General features: G+C 36.3%; 1 protein-coding gene and 1 long non-coding RNA gene across 3 annotated transcripts in view; both read right to left on the minus strand.

Annotated features, from left to right (window-relative positions):
* Positions 1 to 759: 759 nt before the first annotated feature.
* Positions 760 to 21,801, minus strand: part of LOC139963180 (cathepsin Z-like) — a 47,564-nt gene continuing 26,522 nt past the window's right edge. For both annotated transcript variants that reach the window (XM_071963739.1, XM_071963748.1), the window contains 2 exons: positions 5,491 to 5,580; positions 760 to 4,451 (listed from right to left, as the gene is read on the minus strand). In XM_071963739.1, the coding sequence (XP_071819840.1) occupies positions 4,335 to 4,451; positions 5,491 to 5,580 (207 nt within the window). In that variant the 3' untranslated portion in view covers positions 760 to 4,334. The remainder of the gene's footprint in view (positions 4,452 to 5,490; positions 5,581 to 21,801) is intronic.
* Positions 6,119 to 19,912, minus strand: LOC139963188 (uncharacterized). Its single transcript, XR_011791517.1, has 4 exons — positions 18,689 to 19,912; positions 17,316 to 17,390; positions 16,746 to 16,787; positions 6,119 to 7,347 (listed from the first exon to the last, which is right to left on the minus strand). It is a non-coding gene; the product is annotated as an uncharacterized lncRNA (long non-coding RNA).

A 21,801-nucleotide genomic window follows, 5' to 3' on the forward strand; every position in this document is an offset into this window, starting at 1 on the left:
GTTTTCTTTGATTAAATTATATATCCTTGCTTACTCTCTCTGATCACGGATGTGGATCTCTATACCAAGAATGAAGTTTAAGTTTTTAATTGGGCTTTACAAGATTTTAATACTAGACCGCCAGCTATCACAACATGGTATTTGTTATGGGGGGGGGGGGGGTGTATCCAGCCGCAAAAGCCAAGCTCATATGTTAGCCTCTGTGGCTCAGGCAGCTAGAAACAGTGGGTAGACCCACTTCTACGGATGGGAGTTTCCACTAGCCTCGCGACAAACCTGGCCAGTTCTTCTCAACTGCGAGGGCCGTTCCGAGCAGCGCAGGGAGTTGGAACTAGAGTTCGGCCCATTACCAATGGGTGTCACCTCCAGCTCTTGCTACCAAATCCATGTGCTTTCGTTACGTAGGGACCGTTCCACGCCGCCTAGAGTAATGAAAACAGGGGATAGGTCCCCTTTCTTCAAGGGGTGCAAAATTCGGGATTGAATACGTGTGTGTAAAATTCGGGTACTTATACATTAAAGGAACACGATATGAGGCGGGTCATAGTTCGGGGCAGAGTGAAGTTAAGGAGTTAAAATTTAAAACCATTTATTTTTCGGTTTTTACAAAGAGGATCAAACAGGTGTTTATGAAAGCGATTCTGGTTTATTCGGACGAGCAGGGGTTGGCTTTCTAACACATTCCCTTGGAATCCGGTAAGGATTAAGAAATTGCAGGAATCAGGTCAATGGAATAAAAAAGAAAACATCACAAACAGGTTTTTCAAGTGATTCAACATTTATGTACTTGACAAAATGCAACAGGCTTAGTGATTCCTTACCACATTTTACTGGAAAACATGGTAGGTAAAACATAACTAGAGAGTTCTGGTACTCCTGATGGTCAATCTGTATACCAAGTATGAAGTTTCTGTTGATTTTAGTTGTGGAACATTTGTCCACACCTGGTTTTCAGACGGAGCTTTGATGACCTCAAATGACCCTTGACCTCCACAAAACTTAAGGGGATCTACTGAGAAGGATCTAAAATGAAGTATCAACTTCATCTTAAGTTTAGATGAGATTGTAATTATTGTATTAACAAGGTGTTCAATCTGTAAACGTCAAATGGCCCTTGATCCATACAAAACAGGCTGTGAACTTACAGTAAGCTTTCACCTACATAGATACATACCAAATATGAACTTTCAGTACCTTGTTACAAGTTGTTATGAGGTTTAGACTGCGAACCTAAGTGCACAAAGAACTTAGAGATATTGTCAAGATTATACAAATAGTAGATTATGTCTACTAAGCTTCAACAAAATAACAAATTGAAAATAATCATCATGAAACTACCTACAAAATGTGAGGTTATGTTCAAATTGCAACCAAGATTTCTATAACCAGATAAAATACAGACATATATACATAAGTTATAGATAAATCTTCCAGTAAATTAATGATTTATACTACCTTAATAACCAGAGAGCAAAACTGCAGTGTGGTTTTGATGATGCTGCATAAATAATATTATATGACTGTGACACACTAGCTGTAGTGTATAACCAAGATGAACAACATACTTCAAAGAAGTCCAGTAAAAAGCATTGAGATATGACATACAATATTCACATCGACAGCTGATAACTGAGATGGACAGTTTTCTTGTATTCAGCATACAGATTGATCTCTACCAAAATCAACAGGCTTCTTCTAGGCCTCGACAAATATTTTAAAAGTACTCGCTATGTGGGGACCGTGACTAACTCCTTAAGTTGTTGTATATTTTCGAACTATGACTGACGGCATGTAGGAAATGCCTCAAGAAATAATTTAGGAGATGCTTGGCCACCTTAATTGCATTGGTATTCTGACACGAAACATTTTTCACAACATTGTTAGTAGTCAACCTGCATATGCTCTACTGTGCAGGGGATGCCTGTGCATAGCCAAGCATTCCTGATATCGACGGTTAATATTTATTTTATTGGTTGAGAAATTAATATATCAACACAGCATATTTATGAATGCCTTTAAAACACATTAAGTAATTTGTAAGCTCAAATCGTGCCCTCTTATAAATAGTTATTTTTTTATATTTTAAATGATGCTTTCCCTGTATGTTTGTAAATGCTCCATGAAGGTGGTGAACAATCTCCGCACATGAAAACTTCCCGTACATATTGCACAGGCAGATAGCGAACCATTTTACACAGTTATTCCCATTGAGTTCGGTCATTGATAAAACTGTAACTAGGCAACATTTTATTTTCATAACGGCGCCTAGCTATTTTACCAACTAACTATATATCCAAACCTAAATTTTTTATTTGGCACTGAATTCTCGACAATTGCAAAATACGATGGAAAATTCAACAACGGAAGCAAATATATAATACTGATGATTCAGTGATATCATTAGTTCCAAGAGCAACGCTGTATGCACAAAGAGTACACTTTTTTACACACAACTTGACCACTAGTGACCCCAAATGACCTTTAACCTCCACAAGGAACAATAGGCATCTTGAACTTAAAGTGTCACAACTACATTACTAAATATGAGATTGTTCCAAGCTTCCCTTCTTGAGATAATGCGTTTACCAGGTTTTCAAAATTTGACCACTAGTAACCCCCAAATGACCGTTGACCTCCACCAAAAACAGTAGGCTTCTTGAGCTTACCGTTTCACAACTACAAACTAAATATGAGATTGGTCCAAGATTATCTTCCTGAGATAACGTGTTTACAAGGTTTTCACAATTTGACCAAATATGACATTTGACATACCAAAACAAACAATAGGCTTTTCCTACTCAATGTTGTACTCCTACACACCAAATATGAGCCTGGTCCAAGCTGCTGTTCTTGAGATATCGTGTTTACCAGCAAAGGGTCACACAAACACATGCTCACAGGCACGCTTACACACACTCATCCGCCATGACTTCAAAGGTTACGAACCAAACAAAAAACACTGGCATATTTCTTTGAAATAACAAATTTTCTGTATATATGCTCTACAATATTTCTCAATGTAATTGACTAATTACCTATGCAAATGAAAGGAACACAAGACAGAAATTTCAGGTTGAACTTTTTAAGGGTCAAGGGACATGCAAAACTTAACAATTCTAATGTTAAGAAAACCCCAACACCGTGTCCATTTACCATCTCCAAAGGGTGAGAAATTGGTAACAGGTACTATTACGTTATTGTTTTTGTGACGTCACAGGGGAAGTGCAGAATAGGGCAAACATGTAACTGTTCTGCGCAGTGTATTGAGTAAGGAGAAATCTGTAACTAGCGAAAATAATACCTTCCTCAACAGTCTGTTACAAGAAAGTTTACATTGGGATTTAGGTGAAAAATCACAGATTGGTACATAAGACATCAAATGAAACATTGAATGACTTCTTTCTTCAAAAATTCCATGCATTTTACTTCTATCAAGCAGCATAAACTCCACAAAAATCAGCTCCATTGCCTCGGTTAGGAAACGTAGAAAAAAAATGACATCTTTTATTTTATCGAGTCCAAACTATGATATCGTCGTGGGAAACTACTAACTGCTACAACAAACAGTTGGTATACACGCAATAATATGCATACACAGCATAGCTAGCTCACACAATTGCAAAATGGCGGCCAGTGGCAATGACCGTAAATTTATAGGCTTTCGGATTCAGATAGCGATATCGAAAGTCAAGAAATGGATAGCATGTTTGACAATCGTGGAGGAGTTTTACCCTACACGTTTGAACCGGAGACCAGCGAAGTGGAGGCAGGATCAGACAGCGATATCCAATTGCTCTCCTTGACGGAACACAATAGTAACTTTAGGCCTAGCGTACTATATAGGCTAGTTGTGTGACTGGTTAGGCTTAGATTCGATATTGTTACCTAACTTCCCCTATTATCTTGGTTAGCACATTTTGCCTATGTAGTTTTGGCCACCGTGGTAGTTCCCCCCATGACGTCTATCATCTTACGGGGTGAGCTTGGTAATTAATTTAAAACAGCAAAGAAAAACATTTGGAACTCCAAATTTGGAGTATTGGGTTTTGATATCTCTTCTTAATCTGTGAAAGTTGGAAGAGAATCTGCTACGCGTCTCTTGACCTTTAAGTTACTCTATTAAAATACATTCAAAATATATATATAAGTAAAGTAACCCCTTCTACTAGTCTTATTCTTATATAATTATCATTGACTTTGATGTTACCAAATATATACACGTTTCATTATTCATTTTGCTGATTACCAGTAGGACAATCAATTAATGATGCCAATGTCCTTGTTAGCTAAGTGACAAGTCCAGCAAAACATAACACATTTGACTCTTGCACTACCTATATTCCCAGAACTGGATCAGCATAGGCACAGTTGGACTCAATACCAAGGTTATAGTAATTTCCTTTACCCTCTTTGTACTTACTGGTGACAATTCGAAACCAGCCAGATTCCGCCTGTTTTAAAAGATGAAAGAAAAGCATACACTTTAGCTACATTACCAATATGCCTAAAGTAAATATATTACTATTCAGAAAGCCTAACGTTTGGCCCTAGAAACTGTCAGCATAACGTTAGTCTACATTAGGCCGATAAAGTTACATGATATCAGAACGAGCGATTACTCAACCCCCTATTAACTCAAATTTTAAATAGCACTAAAAAAATTGTAAGAGTAACTGTAAAATTATTGATCATAACATTCGGTTTGCCAGTGGCTACAACTAAAATTTGCAATTGGCATGGTGCACACAAAAACATGGTGCAAAATCTGCCAAATAGTGCAAATAGTTTAGGGAACATGCATCAGCCCAGATTCAGTCAAGCATTGCAGAGAGCTGAATATAGCAGTGTTTGTCTGATTGCATTGACTGAAGAGCTGCAGAGATAATCTCTTTGTTTGATAGGATTTGTCTTAGAGTGGTATTAGCAAGCTCAAATGTGATTTCCTTTTGATACTGTGCCTTATTGTGTTCAAAAGGCTGTCAGGATTTTACTTCTACTGACCTTTCACCTCCTCAAAAACAATAAAGTAATTCACACCAAATATGAAGTTTATCACAGCTGTATGTTTGGAATAATTTTAATACAAGTTTTGGAACTGACTTTTATAGATCTGAAATAGCCAATGAACTCCACAAAATCGGTGTTGTTGTCCTTGCTCTGTACAAACTTCATTCCAGCTAAATATATTGAGGGAATTCTTTTTACAAGGCTTCAAACTTTGACCTTGCTTGACCTCACATGGCTCTTGACATTACATAAATCAACACTATTCTTGAACTCTGTAATGAGCATCCACATGTAAATTATCATGAAATTCCACCACCATCTACTTCTTTGCGTTATCTTGTTTACGAACTCCTGTCACACACAGCTTAAGCACATTGGTACTGTACTTCCCTGGCAAGTAATAAATAATATTGCAAAAGGAAAGACTTGTCCATTTCAAATAGGCAATTTTAACAAAAGACAAATATTTAAGTCTGGTCTTACCCATGGTTCGCCCCATGAGTTTCGAACAATCCAAAACTCTACACCATCTTTATCCAAGCCCCATCCAGCAACAGAAATGATGTGATTAATCTGTAAGTGGGAGGAGACAGTGACAGAAACACATACAATGGTTGGTAAAGCCTCATTGGTCAGCTTGTGCTATTTAAGAGCAGTCCAAAGAAGGATCTAGGCATGTTTACACATTAGAACCAGTCTTGACACTTGTTCAAGCTCTCCTGATGTCCCATTGTCTTCACACTGACATATACAGGCTGAATAGCCATGAATGCTCTGAGCACTCCCTTACAAAAGACTTTGGTACCTGTGTACATCTGCTATCTTTGCACTTGTATAGCAATTTGCCCATTTTGCGATAACTAATTCCCTGATATAGAGAAGACCATTTGCGACACCCATTCACTTGTAAATGTGTATGCTTTGTTACATTTATCTCTATGTTGTTAAATAATTCTGGCAATAATGTGAAACCTACATGTTAGGCAAACAATCATAACTAAGTTTCTCCTCTAGATACCATACTCACATGGTAAGTTGTCTTGAATTCAGACATCCACAAAATGTTGTAGAAATGTTACCAATGAACAAGAGCCCAAGGGCACTGCGGTTCCTTGCGCAGGGGTACATGACAATAAACAGAATTTTATCATAGCAAGATTGGGCTGAAATAGTCCAAGTTAAATTGTGGTATTCCAAGGGCACTGCGGTTCCTTGCGCAGGGGTACATGACAATAAACAGAATTTTATCATAGCAAGATTGGGCTGAAATAGTCCAAGTTAAATTGTGGTCCTACTTGTACCCATAAAGTAACCAACATAGCCAACACATTTGTGATCACAAATTGTGATCGGATTTTTGATCGGGAAGGCACTTTTGAGATCTGAATGTGGCGTCGAAAATGTAAGAAATATAAAGTCACGTCCAAGCGGGTCAACAGATCTGATAACATTTGTGACCTGAGATCACATGACTGTTAAGTTTGAAAATGTTCTACCACCCCATTTACAACTTGTCCCAAAATATCAACCGTGTCACACCTTGGCACTGGGAGTTATTGCATTAAATGCTCGAAATTAACTTGTGTCAAATTACTGAAAAAAGACAAATACTCAGATATCTCAAATACATGGATATTGTTTATTTTTTTCAAATACTAGATATAAACTGTACTGTTGTTATATAAAATATATGAACTTAAACTACACAACTATTTACAACTATATATAAAAGGAAAGAGACCATGTAGTGTTGATTGAGGTTTAATGGCAGTAAATGATTATGACTTTTTGTTTTAAAATAAATATTGTTGTAATGTAAGCCCCACCACTACCCGCCTGCTATCCATCCCCTCATTTCTTCCATGAACCATAAAAAGCTTGATATATTGTATTAACATATACTGCTTTCCTAACTAAACTTGGTTTTGGACAATTCTGCCAAAAAATGTAGACCAGAAATGAATAAATTATTAGGAACCCTTAAAATCTTAAAATCAAGAAATACAGAGTACTTTTATGTTGAACACCGTTGTCAGAACTGCAGGGTCTTTACACCTTGTTTTGAGGTAGAGCTGGATGAAGACATAGAGTTAGCTGAAGTGCTGGCAGATGGTATAGTTTTTGTGATTTTGGTTATTGTGCTTCCTTGTATTCTTCACATCCTTCAGTCTGGAGCTTGTCCTCTATGGTGGCTCCTTCAAGAAAGCTGTGCGTTTTATCGGTTGGGAGGGTCAGCTATTGTAACTAATCTTTATTAAGTATGGTGAATTGTATGTTCTTTTGGTCCATTTCTACGCTCACGTTTACTGAAGTTATGAGCCTAGTTTATGGCCCATGAATCTGCAATGAAAAGATTGTAGAAACAAATATTAACATGTTAATTCATTTGAATACCTGCAGTCTCTGAAAAAATAATGAGAAGTTAATGACCTTTTGTGTTTTCCATTTGAATGCTCTTTTAGGTTTGCTGTAACTACGAAAAACTGGTTTCATGACAATATACCAACATCAATTATTATAATTCCTGATTATAATGTTATTCGTAAAGATAGGACTGGCAACGGGGTGGGCAGCTGGCCTCTATAACAAGGAGGGGGTATTTTTAAATCTGCCACGACATTAGTTGCCTATTGCCTATATGTCGAACAATTCAGGTTTCTTACGCTTGTGCAGTGGCACAGTGGGCAAGGCGTTAGACTATGGATCATTTTGGTCTGGGTGGCAGAGGTTCGAATGCACTTTCTTTGTTTACACCAAACTACAGATGCATTGTTATTTATAACTAATTTAATGTGCAAATTCAAAACACATATTTCATCTCTTTTAATTTTTGGGAGATTCGGCTGAAAAATTGTTTCATTTTGTACACACAAACTGGGTTTACCTCTAAGTTAGGGTATATCTGAAACTGATGGCTCTGTTCATCACCCTCACTTTAATATACCTGGTGAGAGGCTTGTGAGAAGAGGTGTATAATTTGCACTATAATTAGTGCTGCATTGATTCACTGACATATACAACAATCAAAAAGCCCTTTGTATTCCATGTGTGACCGACAAATGTCTAACTTTTCAAGTTTGCTTTGAGTACTGGAGAAGTTATATGTTGTAAATATGATTGTCATTGATATGTATGGACTTGGATATTTGAAAGTTAACTTTCTGTTGCTTGCAAGTGAAGAATTGTTTGTGTCGCTACAAAATGCAGACAGTAATGAAACGTGATACCTTGTTGTCTTTAGCTTGATGTTGTTCTGGATTGTTAAATTTTGGTTCAAATTTGCAAGGTTAATCAAATTTGGTTGCAGTTTCATCAATTTTGTTCCATTTTTTAAAGAAATTAAAAATATTGTTCAAGTTTGTTCAATTGTTGTTAAAATTGTCAAAGTTATTCGAAGTGGTTAAATTTTTGTTCACGATTTGCTCAACCTTGTTCAAATTTTGGTCAAGGTTTGTTCAACTTTGTTCAAATATTATTCAAATTTGGTTAAAGTTTATTCAAATTTCGCTCACAGTTATTCAAATTTGGTTCAAGTTTGTTCAAGTTTTGGTAAGATTTGTTCAAATTGTGTTCAAGTTTGTTCATGATTGTTTAAATTTTGTTCTTGTTTTTTAAATACTTGTTAAAATTTGCAAGGTTCATCAAATGTGGTTTCAGTTTGATCAAGTTTGTTCCATTTTTTTAAAGAAATATCATCAATATGTTCCACTTTTTAAAGAAATATAAAAGTTTCTTCAAGTTACTTCAAAATTGGGTTCAAATTTGAGCACATAAGACATATGGTACACATATTTTGGTTTAACTTGTTGTGTTTTCATGGCAGTTTTGCAGAGAAATCCATGTTGCATTGTGATCACTGTAATAGCTCTCAAGGACTCCACTACCAATTGTTTTACTTGTAGGAATATTTGTGTAGATATGATCTAAGCATGAGTTATAATCTGTTGTAGGAGTGAGTATGATTTGTTGGTATTTGAATGTTCTTGTGAATAAAGAGAGAAGGCTCTTTTTCTCTGGCGTGTTTTGGAGTACATCAACATTGAAATCACCAATAATCAATGTTTGTTGTGTATGATCTATGTGACTTAGAAAGTTACTCAATTCATCATGGAATTGTTGCATGGGAACCTTATTAGACCTGTAAATTAGTGCAATTTGAACAGTTCCAGCACATGTGTCTTTGGTCGTCAGGGAGATTTCAATATTATTTGTATTCAGAGTATGTTCAGTCAGTGTTGTGATATTATTCTTAGTGTAGATTACAGTGCCATATGGGGAATTTGAGACAGGAGCATGAGATGGGATGTTTTTGAATAGTGTAAATCCTTCAATGAACAGCTCATCATTTGGTATTGCTTCTGATATATGGCATTCAGTGAAAAGTAGAATATCAGCAGATGTGATTGTGCTGTCATGAATTATGTCAGAAATGTGTCTCTTCAGTGATCTTACATTTTGATGAATGATGGTAGTGCTGTCCGTACTTTCAAATGCATGGCTGCATATTTTCAATGATCGTATGGATCGTAGGTTTTCTACTTCCTTGACAACATTTCGATCGACATTAATTTTTTCTGGATTAAGTTCAAGAATGTATAATCCATTTATGGAAGTCACTCTACTTAATGCAACATAGTGTATGTGACATTGTGATCTAGCACCTGACATATCAACAACTATCTCTTTCATTGTATCTCCTTGACATCTATGGACTGTCTTTGCAGTTGCTGGTCTGAGGGGAAATTGTTTCCGCATAACTTCTGCATTTTTGTTGCGACCAATCCTGAACTGTCGACTACTTCTTGATATTGGTGTCCATGTTGAAGCAAGCTTTGAATGATACAGTTCTCTTTTAGAGTGTCGACATGCTTTACCTACAGTAATGTCATCGAACTGTACCCATATAGTGTGAATGTTCTGATCATGTACATTCTCTATATACTTGATGATACCAGTAGCACCATTTATCATTCCATCTTCAACTGAAACATTGAGACAGAGGTCAACTCTTTGATCAATGCCCAACGATAGTTCAGTGAATAATCCCATTGTCTTTTGAGGATTGTTCGGTATGCAAGTCAGTATTTTCTGTTTGACTGTGTTTGGGACATCACCTACGACAATGTCTTGAGATCTAATTGTGAGCTTTAGAGTGTCTAGTTTGGAAAAAACTTCATCATTGTGTGCATTCACTCTTAGGTTTGTCTGATAAACATGTGTAACATTTGATGGAACATTGTCGACTGTAAACTGTCTAGTGTTCAGCAGCTTCAAATCATCATCTGTTTGTCTATTTTCTCTTAGTCGGTTCAAAAGTTGAGCAAAACTCTGGTCATCTTTTTGTCGCATGATTTCAGTTAGTTCAAAGGCCATAAAATGATCTCTCCATAAATTAGATGCAAGTGGACCATAATCATGAGTTAGATTATTAAATATCCATCCATCAAACACTGGCTTGAGTTGAAAGAGATCACCAACAGCAATAATGCTAACACCTCCAAATATTTTCTTGCTACCCATAATTTGTTGCAGTCTTTTATCTATGTATGTAAACATCCCATTACCAACCATAGATATTTCATCAATGAAAATGATTTTCAAATTTCGGAACTTCACTCGAAGTGAGTTTAACTTGTCTGATGTTAATGCCTTGTAATGAAATCCTTGACTAGCTGGAATGAGTAGAGCACTGTGAATGGTACTGCCTTCGATACCATATGCTGCTTTGCCTGTTGGTGCCATTAGAAGAATGTGAGTATCATCTGGATCACTTCCAGGCTGGCTAGAATAGTATTTCAAAAGTGCATTGTACAGAGCTTTCAATACTTGAGATTTTCCTACACCAGCTCCGCCAGTAAGAAATGTGTACAGTGGTTCTTGTTTTGTTTTGCACCAATGCAGTACATAGTAGAAAAAGTCTTTCTGCTTTTTATTGAGGCTGCGTACTAGAGTTCTATATTCTGAATCTGGCAAGCGAGGTTTTTGCAATTCTTCTATGTTTGCACTATTGACTGCAATCCCAATGTCTTGTCCAATATCATACAATTCAGGTGATTCATTGGAAGGGATTTTCACTTGTTGTTTATCCTTTTCGTCTCGATGAGCCTTTTCCATATGTTCTGTATTTGGTGCAATCTCATCATACATCTCAGGGTCTTCATTTTCAATATCATCAATTGCCTGGTCAATGATATCTCCACTGTGGTTATATTCTGCTTCCTTGTCTTTAATCTCGGATTCAACCTGAAGGTATCGTTCTTGGTATGTATCACATGACTCTATGATATTATTCTCAGATCTCCAAGGAAAAAACAACATCAGTTGCTCTCTGTAGTACTTTTCTGCATCATTTTCCTTGTTAAACCGAACATATCTGATGATCTTGGCTTTGTTTCTTTTTCTAAAGTTTAATGCACCAACTGTATAGCATTTGACCTCACCAGTATCCTGCATATCATGGCCATCAGCATTATCATGTGATTCATAGTCTTGGGCAATGCTGTCTTTGTTCAATTTGATAGAAGGGTCATCATCATTTTCATCTAATTCATAATCATTATTAGTACTCTCATTGCTCTTGTTGTCACTAGTGATATCGAACCAAGCTGCAAAGTCTGCAAGGCAATAATGTTGTAGTGCTTTAGGTCGGGCAGCATACTTCCTGATAAGTCCCATACATTCAATATCTGTAGAGTAATCTGGCAACTGTTGAATATATTCCAATGGTTTGATCAGGATTGTTCGATCTTCTAATGGTGAGGTATTTATAAACACAAACTGCCTGGAGGCTTTTCTGAGTGACATTTGTAATACCAAATACACTGCTTCTTGAGCACTCATTTCAACATGATTAAGGAATTTGTTTCCAATGTGTCGTACTTGCTGTTTGATGTCCATGTTCCCTTCTCTTGCTTCTGATGTTGCACGTTGCATAAGGTTACTCATACCTCTTTGTCCTTTGCTAATGTAAGATACAATGTACATGGCACATGCATATGGGTCCAGCACATATTGAATATCCATATTAGCTCTCCAAGTTTCTAGCAAGACTTTATTGTAACCATTAATCCTGACTTCAGATGGTGATCTTTTGAGAAAGATTTTGTCTGATGTTATTGATGAACGTATAGCAAGAATGTAATCTCTTTCTGTGCTTCCCAACTTTGTCAACATATCTTCAAATGTGTCAGTAATGTCTTCAGCAAGTTTCAAATCATCCAAGTAAGCCTTTATGCACTTGTACAGTTCTGTAGTTTTGTCATTGCCTTTAACTTCTAACGGTGTTAAAATCATGGTTCTAGGCATTGGTGGGATAGGAAACCCAAAGCGGCAAACACCTTGTCTCTTTTTCCTGCATGTCTTTGCATGGCTGTGAGATTGCAAGTTAACAGTTTGGTTGACTGTGTCAGGTATGTTACATGTGACATATTGATCAACAAATGATGCTACTTCTGTAGGAGCTGCATTTCCATATAAAGGTGCATCTTTGACCCAAACTAGCATGTGAATGTGTGGGGAACCTCTCTGTTGGAACTCAACTCTGTAGAAATGATCAATGATCTCACCAATTGGATGATATGAACTATACAGGAAATTATTCAAGAACCTACGAAACATGTAATCAAAGTGACGTGCACATGTGACAGGGTCACTCTGGATAAGGTCAGATTTCTCATTCCAATTCATGTTTAAAAGTTCTTCATCTGTGAAATGTTTGTTTTTGATTGTTCTTCCAAGGATTTTGAGTAGGTGAAGCCACCTTGTTTCAGCAGCAGAGAATGACAGAAACCATGTTGGGATTCCAAGTTGTCGAATCATTGCAAACAGTTCTTTCTTGGACCTTTCCCAATAGGGAGGGGATCCTCGTAATGTTCGGAATACTCTAAATCCTTCATCTAGGGTCAAGATTTGCTTGATACTTTCATTTGTTTTGAAATGTTGAGCAGTTAATTTCTTCCCTTGTGTATTTTTCTTTCTCATACTAAGTGTTACTTTCTGCTGTATTTGGTTTATTTGTAGCTTCTTGGTTTTGTAGAATATGTTTTGGACAGATTTGGCAAATCTTCTATCTTTGTTGCGCAGTTCCCACTTACAAATTGTGCTGTAGTGTACCTTAACTTTGTTGTCACTTCTTGGCTGTCCACCAAATAATGTTGGAAATGCAAGTATTTCAGAAAGACTGTCTTGAAATAAGCCCATAGGTCTATTTCCTTCACCTGGTGCTACGCAATAAGCAAGTTGGCTTTGTTCCTGAAATTCTGGTGTTAGCATAGTATCTAATGTACCTGTAAGTTGCATGTCATCATTTTGAGCTTCTGTCCAATCATCATCTGAATCTGGATTGTCTTCATTGTTGTTTTGAATTGAAGGAGTTGCACCTACTGGTAAGTCAGCATTTTCATTTTTGTCAGATTGTTTTTCAGGAGGTTCTATGAATTCGTGCCAATCATCATCCATCTGCTGTATCGTTTCATTCCAATTCTGATCAATTGAGACTCTTTCATCTTTGTATAATTGACTGTTTGCAACTAGCCATTTTGCAGCATCAATTACTTTATTGGGCCTGACATTTTCACTTTGAACTGAGTGCTTCTAAGAAAGTTTTCTCTTAAACTTGACAGGAATAGTCATGCTTTCATTTAGCCTGCGTGGTAATAGTCTACATGTACTTGACACATCAGCTGCAACATTTACCACATTTCCTTTCAGATTCAATTGTCGCCCTCTAGGAAGTTCTCGAATTTGCATAAATGGTATACGAAGAGCTACTAATTTCTCTTCAAGAGAATGCAATTGTAATTCTTTTGGAATTGTCACAAACTTCATGTTATTGTTAAGGCTTAATGGTGGTATCTTATCAGAATTAATATATTCCTTGCAGGTACTACAAATCCACAATTTGTTGTTGATAGAAGGATTGTGTAAAGCAATGCTGAAAGTAGATTTTGCTGTTTTCTGTACAAAGCTAGTGACACTTTCTTTATACCATAACTGTTCACAACAACAGCACACATATTCTGGACCTACTGAAATAGAGTTGAAAAAGCTTTCTTGCAATTGTTGAATTGATGAAGTGTTACAGCTGGTTCTCTTGTTGTATTTGGATTTGATTTCATTAGCTGCAAACTGTGGATCTGTTCTAGCTTGTGCCATACGTTCTTGATTCTTTTGTTTTTCTGGGACAGAGTAGGTGTCATTTTTGCGAATAGTGTTCATTCGTTTGATGTTTTGTATCTGTTCAATTTGAGAATATTCCAGTTTTTGTCTTTTGTCTTTCACTCTTTTGATGTTTTTTTTCCTCTCATTTTGAGAGTACTCCTCATTTTGTCTTTTGTCTTTCACTCTTTTGATGTTTTTTTTCCTCTCATTTTGAGAGTACTCCTCATTTTGTCTTTTGTCTTTCACTCTTTTGATGTTTTTTTTCCTCTCATTTTGAGAGTACTCCTCATTTTGTCTTGTGTCTTTCATCCGTTTGATGTTTTGTTTCTTTTCCTTTTGAGAGTACTCCTCATTTTGTCTTGTGTCTTTCATTCGTTTCCTGTTCTGTACTTTTTCATTTTGAGAGTAGTCCGGTTGTTGTCTGATATCTTTCATTCGCTTGGTATTTCTTGTTCTTTCATTTTGAGTGTTCACACAATCTGTCCTCTTGGCTTTCATTCTTTTTACATTCTTCTGAATTTGTTCTTGACAGTACATCTTGTTTTGTCTTCTAGTTCTTTGGTAAGTAATGTCTTTTTTCCTTTCTTGTTCTCTGTATGCACTGTTAGTTGCTCTAAGTTTTTGCATACGTTTAGTACTGTTGGAACAGCTACTACTGGGAGGTAATTTAGTGATGTTCACTTTCTGTTTCTGTTCATCTTTATTTTGTTGCCACAAGTTTTGTCTGTTCAGTTCTTCTTGCACACGATCTCTTGTTGTTTTTGGTTGTGCAGATTCAAGGTTCTGTGCTACAAGACAGAGATCAGTATTATTAAGTCCATACACAACATCAAAGTGACTTCTATTTGTGTTTTGTATGTAAATTGCACGTTTATTTGTATCTATTCTTTCTGAGAGACTACCACATGCTGGAAATCGTAGCCATTTCCATTCACTACCAGATACAGCATATGTATAAATGTCAGTTTGTAAAACTTTTGCAGCAGTCATTATTTCCACTTCAGTAGCCCACACTGAATCATCTGACATATGAGATGTTTGCATATAATCCTGAACAGATTTACTAGTAGATGGTAGGTCACATTCCTGAAGAGATTGCACTATCAAGCGTCTTAGGATATGATGATTATTTTCAGACTTTGTTATTATAAATGACAAAGATCTAAAGAAACAATTCCCATCACCTACTATTCTCCAAATATTACATGGTCTTGCAGTATTAGTATACAATATTGGACTGCAAATATCTGGGAAATTTGGATAAGAACTGGTATGAATTTGTTCGTTTTTGTCTGTTATTAACTGCTTTAATATAGCAATCTTTCCATCACGCCATAAGTCATCTGGAGGGAAGAAAGTAAACGTGTCATAAGTGTGTATACTTTGCAAGTTAATATCAGTAATGTTCGATTGACCAACTGAATGTTGCTCTATTGCTTTTTCAGAGAGAGTTTTATTAGCATATTGTTGTGACTGGCAAGTTTGGTTTGATGTTATATTTTGCTTTGATTCTCTTCTTGTCTTGTTTCGCTGTCTGTAACTCAATTTTTTTGTTCGTGGCATGACAGAATATTGTGGACAATCTCCTTTCCGACAACAGTTTCTGTGGGATAGTAGTGTGTATATAGAGAGTGATTGACTGTAAATGCTGTTGTGGATTTTGGATATCTATCACAAGCATTTGATCAAAATGTGTGTTATTTTTTCTGGAATGGTTTTCTTTGCAATGTTGGAATTGAAGTACTTTTTGTATCTCTGTGAAGTTCTTGTTAATATTGTTTAGTTCTTTTTGTGTGCTTAAAATTGATTTATGTCAAAGTATTTGTTGAGTCGCCTAGAAATGATTTCAAGAAGTGATAAGGATTTCTTAAAGTGGGTTTTAATTACTGTCAAGTAGTATGTGGTTTTCTATCAGAACTGTTTAAGAATACCTTTGATATATATGTTTCAAATTTTCCTTTTATTTTTATGATTATTTGCACTATACTTTGTTCTGATTGTCAGTAATTTTGAGCAGTTTTCCGGGTTTTTATTTGAAGTATTTTCAGTGCTTTACATATGCTTTGTTAGTAATTTGTAGCAGTTCTTTTGCTTTATTAGTACTTTTGATATTTTTAGCTTTTTTCAGTACTTGTCAGCAATTTTTAGACATCAAGTTTGGATAATATTTGGCCTGATAAACTGCTGGTTTGATTGACCAAGTAAACTGTATAGTTATCTTAACATAAAGTGATAGCTAATAATTATCAACTTTAAACCAGTACTGTAAGCCCTGGGATGGCTTTATAGTTATCAACTTTAAACCAGTACTGTAAGCCCTGGGATGGCTTTATAGTTATCAACTTTAAACCAGTACTGTAAGCCCTGGGATGGCTTTATAGTTATCAACTTTAAACCAGTACTGTAAGCCCTGGGATGGCTTTATAGTTATCAACTTTGAACCAGTATTGTAAGCCCTGGGATGGCTTAATAAATATCAAGTTTGAACCAGTATTGTAAGCCCTGGGATGACTTAATGAAAATCAAGTTTGAACCAGTATTGTAAGCCCTGGGATGGCTTTTAATAAGATGGAACTTACACAGAACTTCAAGCCCTTGGGTGTTGAACTGGTATAGCTCACCTGCAAAATAAAAATACAGAAAAACAAACATGTTCTCAAGAAAAAATGACTGTGTCTAGCTTTAAGATCAGCCTACATGGGGTAGCTTACACTTATTGTCGCTCACCCCTACTTTTTCGCACAGCATAGAAAGTGGTGCCTTCTGCCTTTCAAACATGTAAACAGAAAACACTGAGAAAAATTAGGCCTAATATTAATGTAATGTATTTCTCCATATCTCATTAACAGACTTCAGCATACTACTGTTGGTATAAGTTACGCCTATTCCAGCCTGATTAATGTGTGGGTTATCTAACTTTAAAGTTAAGCCTATCCTAGACTACATAAATTACCCATGGGCCTAGCCAATTCTGTTCGAGTTAAGAGTGGTCTTGATAAAAATCTAACTAGGTGACAGTTATTTTCGTAAACCACGCCTGGTAATTTCTCTTACATACCATCCAACCTGAAGATTTTATTTGGCACTGAATCTCGACAATTGCAAAATACCAAGGAAACCTTAAACAACAGAAGGAAAGATATGTATACCTTGATTTGGAACAATATCGTTGACTCTGAAACTAGAACTTGAAGCTCTTGGGTGACTACTGTAATATAGCTCACCTGCAAAATACAAATAAAGGAAAATAAACATTATCTCAGAAAAAAATGGCTGAGTCTGGCTTTGGGGCCAGCCAACATGGGGTAGCTTACACTTATTTTTCTGATTTTCTCCCACCTTTACTTTCCGCATACTGCTTAGATAATGGTGACTTTCTGGCTTCAAAACATGTAAACAAACAACACTATTCTTGGACCGTTTCCATATTATTTTCATTAATGTAAATGACTGTACGTGCGGAAATTGATGAGAGGAAAGTACCAGGGGCGGAGCACAACTAAAACCTTCTTAAGACTAACAAGAGTAAGACATAGGCTAAGCCTAGATTCAATGAAGTGAACTTGAATTTTACAAACCTAGTAAAGTACTATGGCTTTTCCAAGGTCATTTGATTTCTCATCCACCTGGCTGCTAACATTAGTCAAATAACAAAATAAAAGGCCAAGGCTATTAATACATACATTTCCTTCAATACTCCTAGTTCTAGGCCTAATCCTGAAAACGTATTCAATATGTTTCTATACCCAACATTGCTGGTTGTTTACCCCAAAATTAACATTTCTATTACTATTTTTTTACTATGGTTGGATTCCCCATTAAATTTTGGTCCTCAATCAATTACAACAAAATTTGTAAAGGACTTTTCTGAAATGTTTGGCTGAACTGAAAGTCTGACAGTGGTACTGATCAAGTATAATTATATAGATTTACATGTTTTCAAAAATTGAAGTAAAGCAATGATCAAATGTGAAAGTAACATATTAGGTGGGATATACAGTACCTTACAAATTTAAGATACAACAAAGGCCAGGTGTAGGTTGTTAATACTACTTTGAATCGATATAAAGAGGCTACAACAACTTGAACAAGTACAACTAGCCTAGCAATACTAATAAATTTGTAATAAATTGAAGAAAGTATATCACCTTTTTCTTTGGTGAGATGGGGGTTAGATTGAGGGGTCAAGGTGTACATGCATACGTAAACTGATCATACTCGTTACTACATAAGTATATTTAACCAATAGATGTTTTTTTAAAGTAACATAGAGCCAGTTTTTTAAAGTTTCATAGGCTTCATATATGTAGACCGCAGAGTGACTGTGGAGACAGTAATAATAGTACAGTAGCCTATACAGTACTCAGTACTACTAGCCATTACTTTTAAATGAATAGTAGTGCTACTATAGTCTATACCTATGGTAACCTAGCAAACTGCTCATTGTTTAAATTATAAACAGTAAAATCTTACAAAATGTTACACAATGTGACATGCTATACTAGTACTAGCCTATACATACTTGTATTTATTTTTGGTGGGAATGGTGAGAGTCTGCAAGCAAGAAACTGATCCTAGTGTAACCCTCTTTTGCTGTCATTAGCTATAAACTATAAAGTAAAAGAGGAAGAAAGAATCCTTGATTAAGAAATCAGTCCAACATGTGTTTTAGCAAGTCACAAGTGTTTATTACTCATATCATCTTCAATGATACATCTTTACAATCCTATCTCATTCGATCTCTGATAATAATCATCTTTACTACTTTCCCATTAACAGATCTTTCAGCAAACTCTTTACACTTTCTATCATAACCCTCATTCCCTCTAACTATGCTTCCTCATCTTTACCATCATCTCATTGTCACAATAACAAATACTATTTCAACCCTCACACACACACAAACTCACGCACACACCTACAGATATGCAACTCTGAATTAACCTTTACTTCCATCACCTTCCTCCTTTCCATTTCCACTAACCCTCAAATACCTGTTGAGCACACTGTAAACTTAACTAACTTTTATATATACCCAATGCATTAAACACATGAATCAGAGACATATTATCCTTTCCCCTGCTTACATGCTCAAAATAGAAATCATGAGTATACCATCATCTCACTTGGTACCATGGAAACATGTAAATTACTTTTAAATAACCAATCACATGTGTGAACAGATACATAACCCTTGAATAATGGATCAGTCTAACTTAATGACATATGCCAATGACATGGAGATACAGACAATACACCTCATATGCTCCCTGTGGTGGACCACAGCTTGCCTCCTGGAGTAGCATATATGTGCTAGCTCTACACTGCCTATATAATAACACTGTACAGGTTTAAGGTCCTTAGGGTATGGCACTAACTAGTCATAGAAATACTGAGATTTCTGGTGAATCTGACCATTTTGATTATACATAAGAATTACAATGGTATCTAGGGTATCTTACCTAACTAGTATCATACAAATAATATGCAAACAACTCACCTATTAAGTAAAAGAGGAAGAAAGAATCCTTGATTAAGAAATCAGTCCAACATGTGTTATAGCAAGTCACAAGTGTTGGCCTCCTTCCTGCTGGGTTCTTCCATTTCGGATAGGTAAACAAAATTACATATAACTACAAAAATTAAATAGAGGGGGGGGGGGGCAGCTTTCCCAAGCTCCACACTAGCAATCACAAAATTAGTCTGTACTTACTATCTATTTACAATGAGTATCCAGTATTACATAACCAAAGAAAATAAAGTCCGTACTTATTTGAAAATAATTAAAAGTAACATACCTTTAATACTGTAGCCAAGACTGTCTTCTAGTAATAGTAGTGTTGCAATACAAATCTTCTTCAAACTATAAAGCAAAGTCGCTGTAAGTCATCAAAGCTGATTGCAATATGTTTCGATCGATCCAGATAGAGTGAAAGAATGGTTTTGAATGCTGCAGGCCTGAAATGCTGTTAATTATCTGATTCTGAACTCCGTGTCAAGATGGAGAAATATCCTCTGTACCATTACGCTCATGCATGCATTCTATCAGTCATCACTGCTGACAATAATCTGAAGTGAAGACTGCTGCTTGACCTCTCCATGACAAAAGTTAGCAAATTGTGCAAAAGCTAAGTTCAATGTTTGGATAAAGCATGAAGTATCTCACCAGTGGTGGTATCAGCCTAAGTAAACAGGGAGGGGGAGAGATAACATAGATTATTGGGTGTGTAAATATCTATTTACCTCACAATGACAAAAGTTGGCAAAATGTCCAAAAGCTGAGGTAAGGTTTGGATAAAGCATGGAGTATCACACCATTGGTGACACCAGACTAAGTAAACCGGGATCGGGGAGGGGGGACGGGGGTAACCTGGAGGCAACATAGATTCTTGAGGGTGTCAAAATGTATCAATTGGACAACTTTTACATATCTAACCTCTGAAAATATTGCAATTTTAAACCTGATTAGAGAAGTAGGGTCACCCAGATGCGAGTCGACAATTGGATTACATTGAAGCAACTCCCAACTCTAACTGACAATTCGTTCTCAAGTTATCCCGAAAATACTTGTTTTTTTTTACATTAATTAAACCTTTGGTGACCTTGGATCACATGAATGTTAAGTTTCAAAATGTTCTCCTAACCAGTTCACAACTTGTCCCAAAATATCAACCGCTTCACACTTTGGCACTGGAAGTTATTGCATTAAATGTCTAAAAATTAACTTTGACCTAATATAACTTCACACACAAAGGTCACCTGGGGTCAACCCATTGACATTTTTGACCGGTCGGACGTGAATATAGCATCAAAACTATAAAAATTCAAACATGTTTTTCTTTGCCCATTTTCTCCCCCCAAAGTACTAGTTTTTTAACATTAATTGACCTTTGGTGACCTTGGATCACATGACCGTTAAGTTTGAAAATATTCCCCTATACCATTTGCAACTTGTCCAAAAATATTGACTGTGTCACACCTTGGCACTGGGGGTTATTGCATTAAATGTCTGAAAATTAACTTTGACCTTGTATAACTTCACACACAAAGCTCACAGGGGTGTCAACCCATTGACATATTTGATCGGAAGGTACCTTTGATATCCAAATCTAGCATCAAAACCAAACATTTTCTTTTTCGCCCGTTTTCTCCCAAAATAAGCACATTTTTTCTAATGTGACCTTTGACCTTTTGACCTTGGTTTCAGATGTAGTTTGATCACCTGATTCCAAAAATCGACACGACAAGTCTGTACAGCCCTCCTAACTCCGACCGAAAACTTTGACCCCATTATAAATTCACAGGCAAAGGTCACATGGGGTCAACCTTATGACATTTATGATCAGAAGGTACCTTTGACATCTGAAAATAACATCAAAACTGTAAAAATCCCCAAAACACGAAAAAGGTCACCAGAGGTCAAATTGAGGTCAAGGGTCACCCAGATGCGGGTCGACAATTGGATTACATTGAGGCAACTCCCAACCCTAACGGACATTTCGTTCTCAAGTTATTGCAAAAATACTAGTTTTTTATCATTAATTGACCTTTGGTGACCTCGGATCACTTGACCGTTAAGTTTGACAATTTTCCCCTATACCATTTGCAACTTGTCCCAAAATATCAACCATGACA

The sequence above is a fragment of the Apostichopus japonicus genome, chromosome 3, assembly GCF_037975245.1.
Source record: "Apostichopus japonicus isolate 1M-3 chromosome 3, ASM3797524v1, whole genome shotgun sequence".
Taxonomy (NCBI): domain Eukaryota; kingdom Metazoa; phylum Echinodermata; class Holothuroidea; order Aspidochirotida; family Stichopodidae; genus Apostichopus; species Apostichopus japonicus.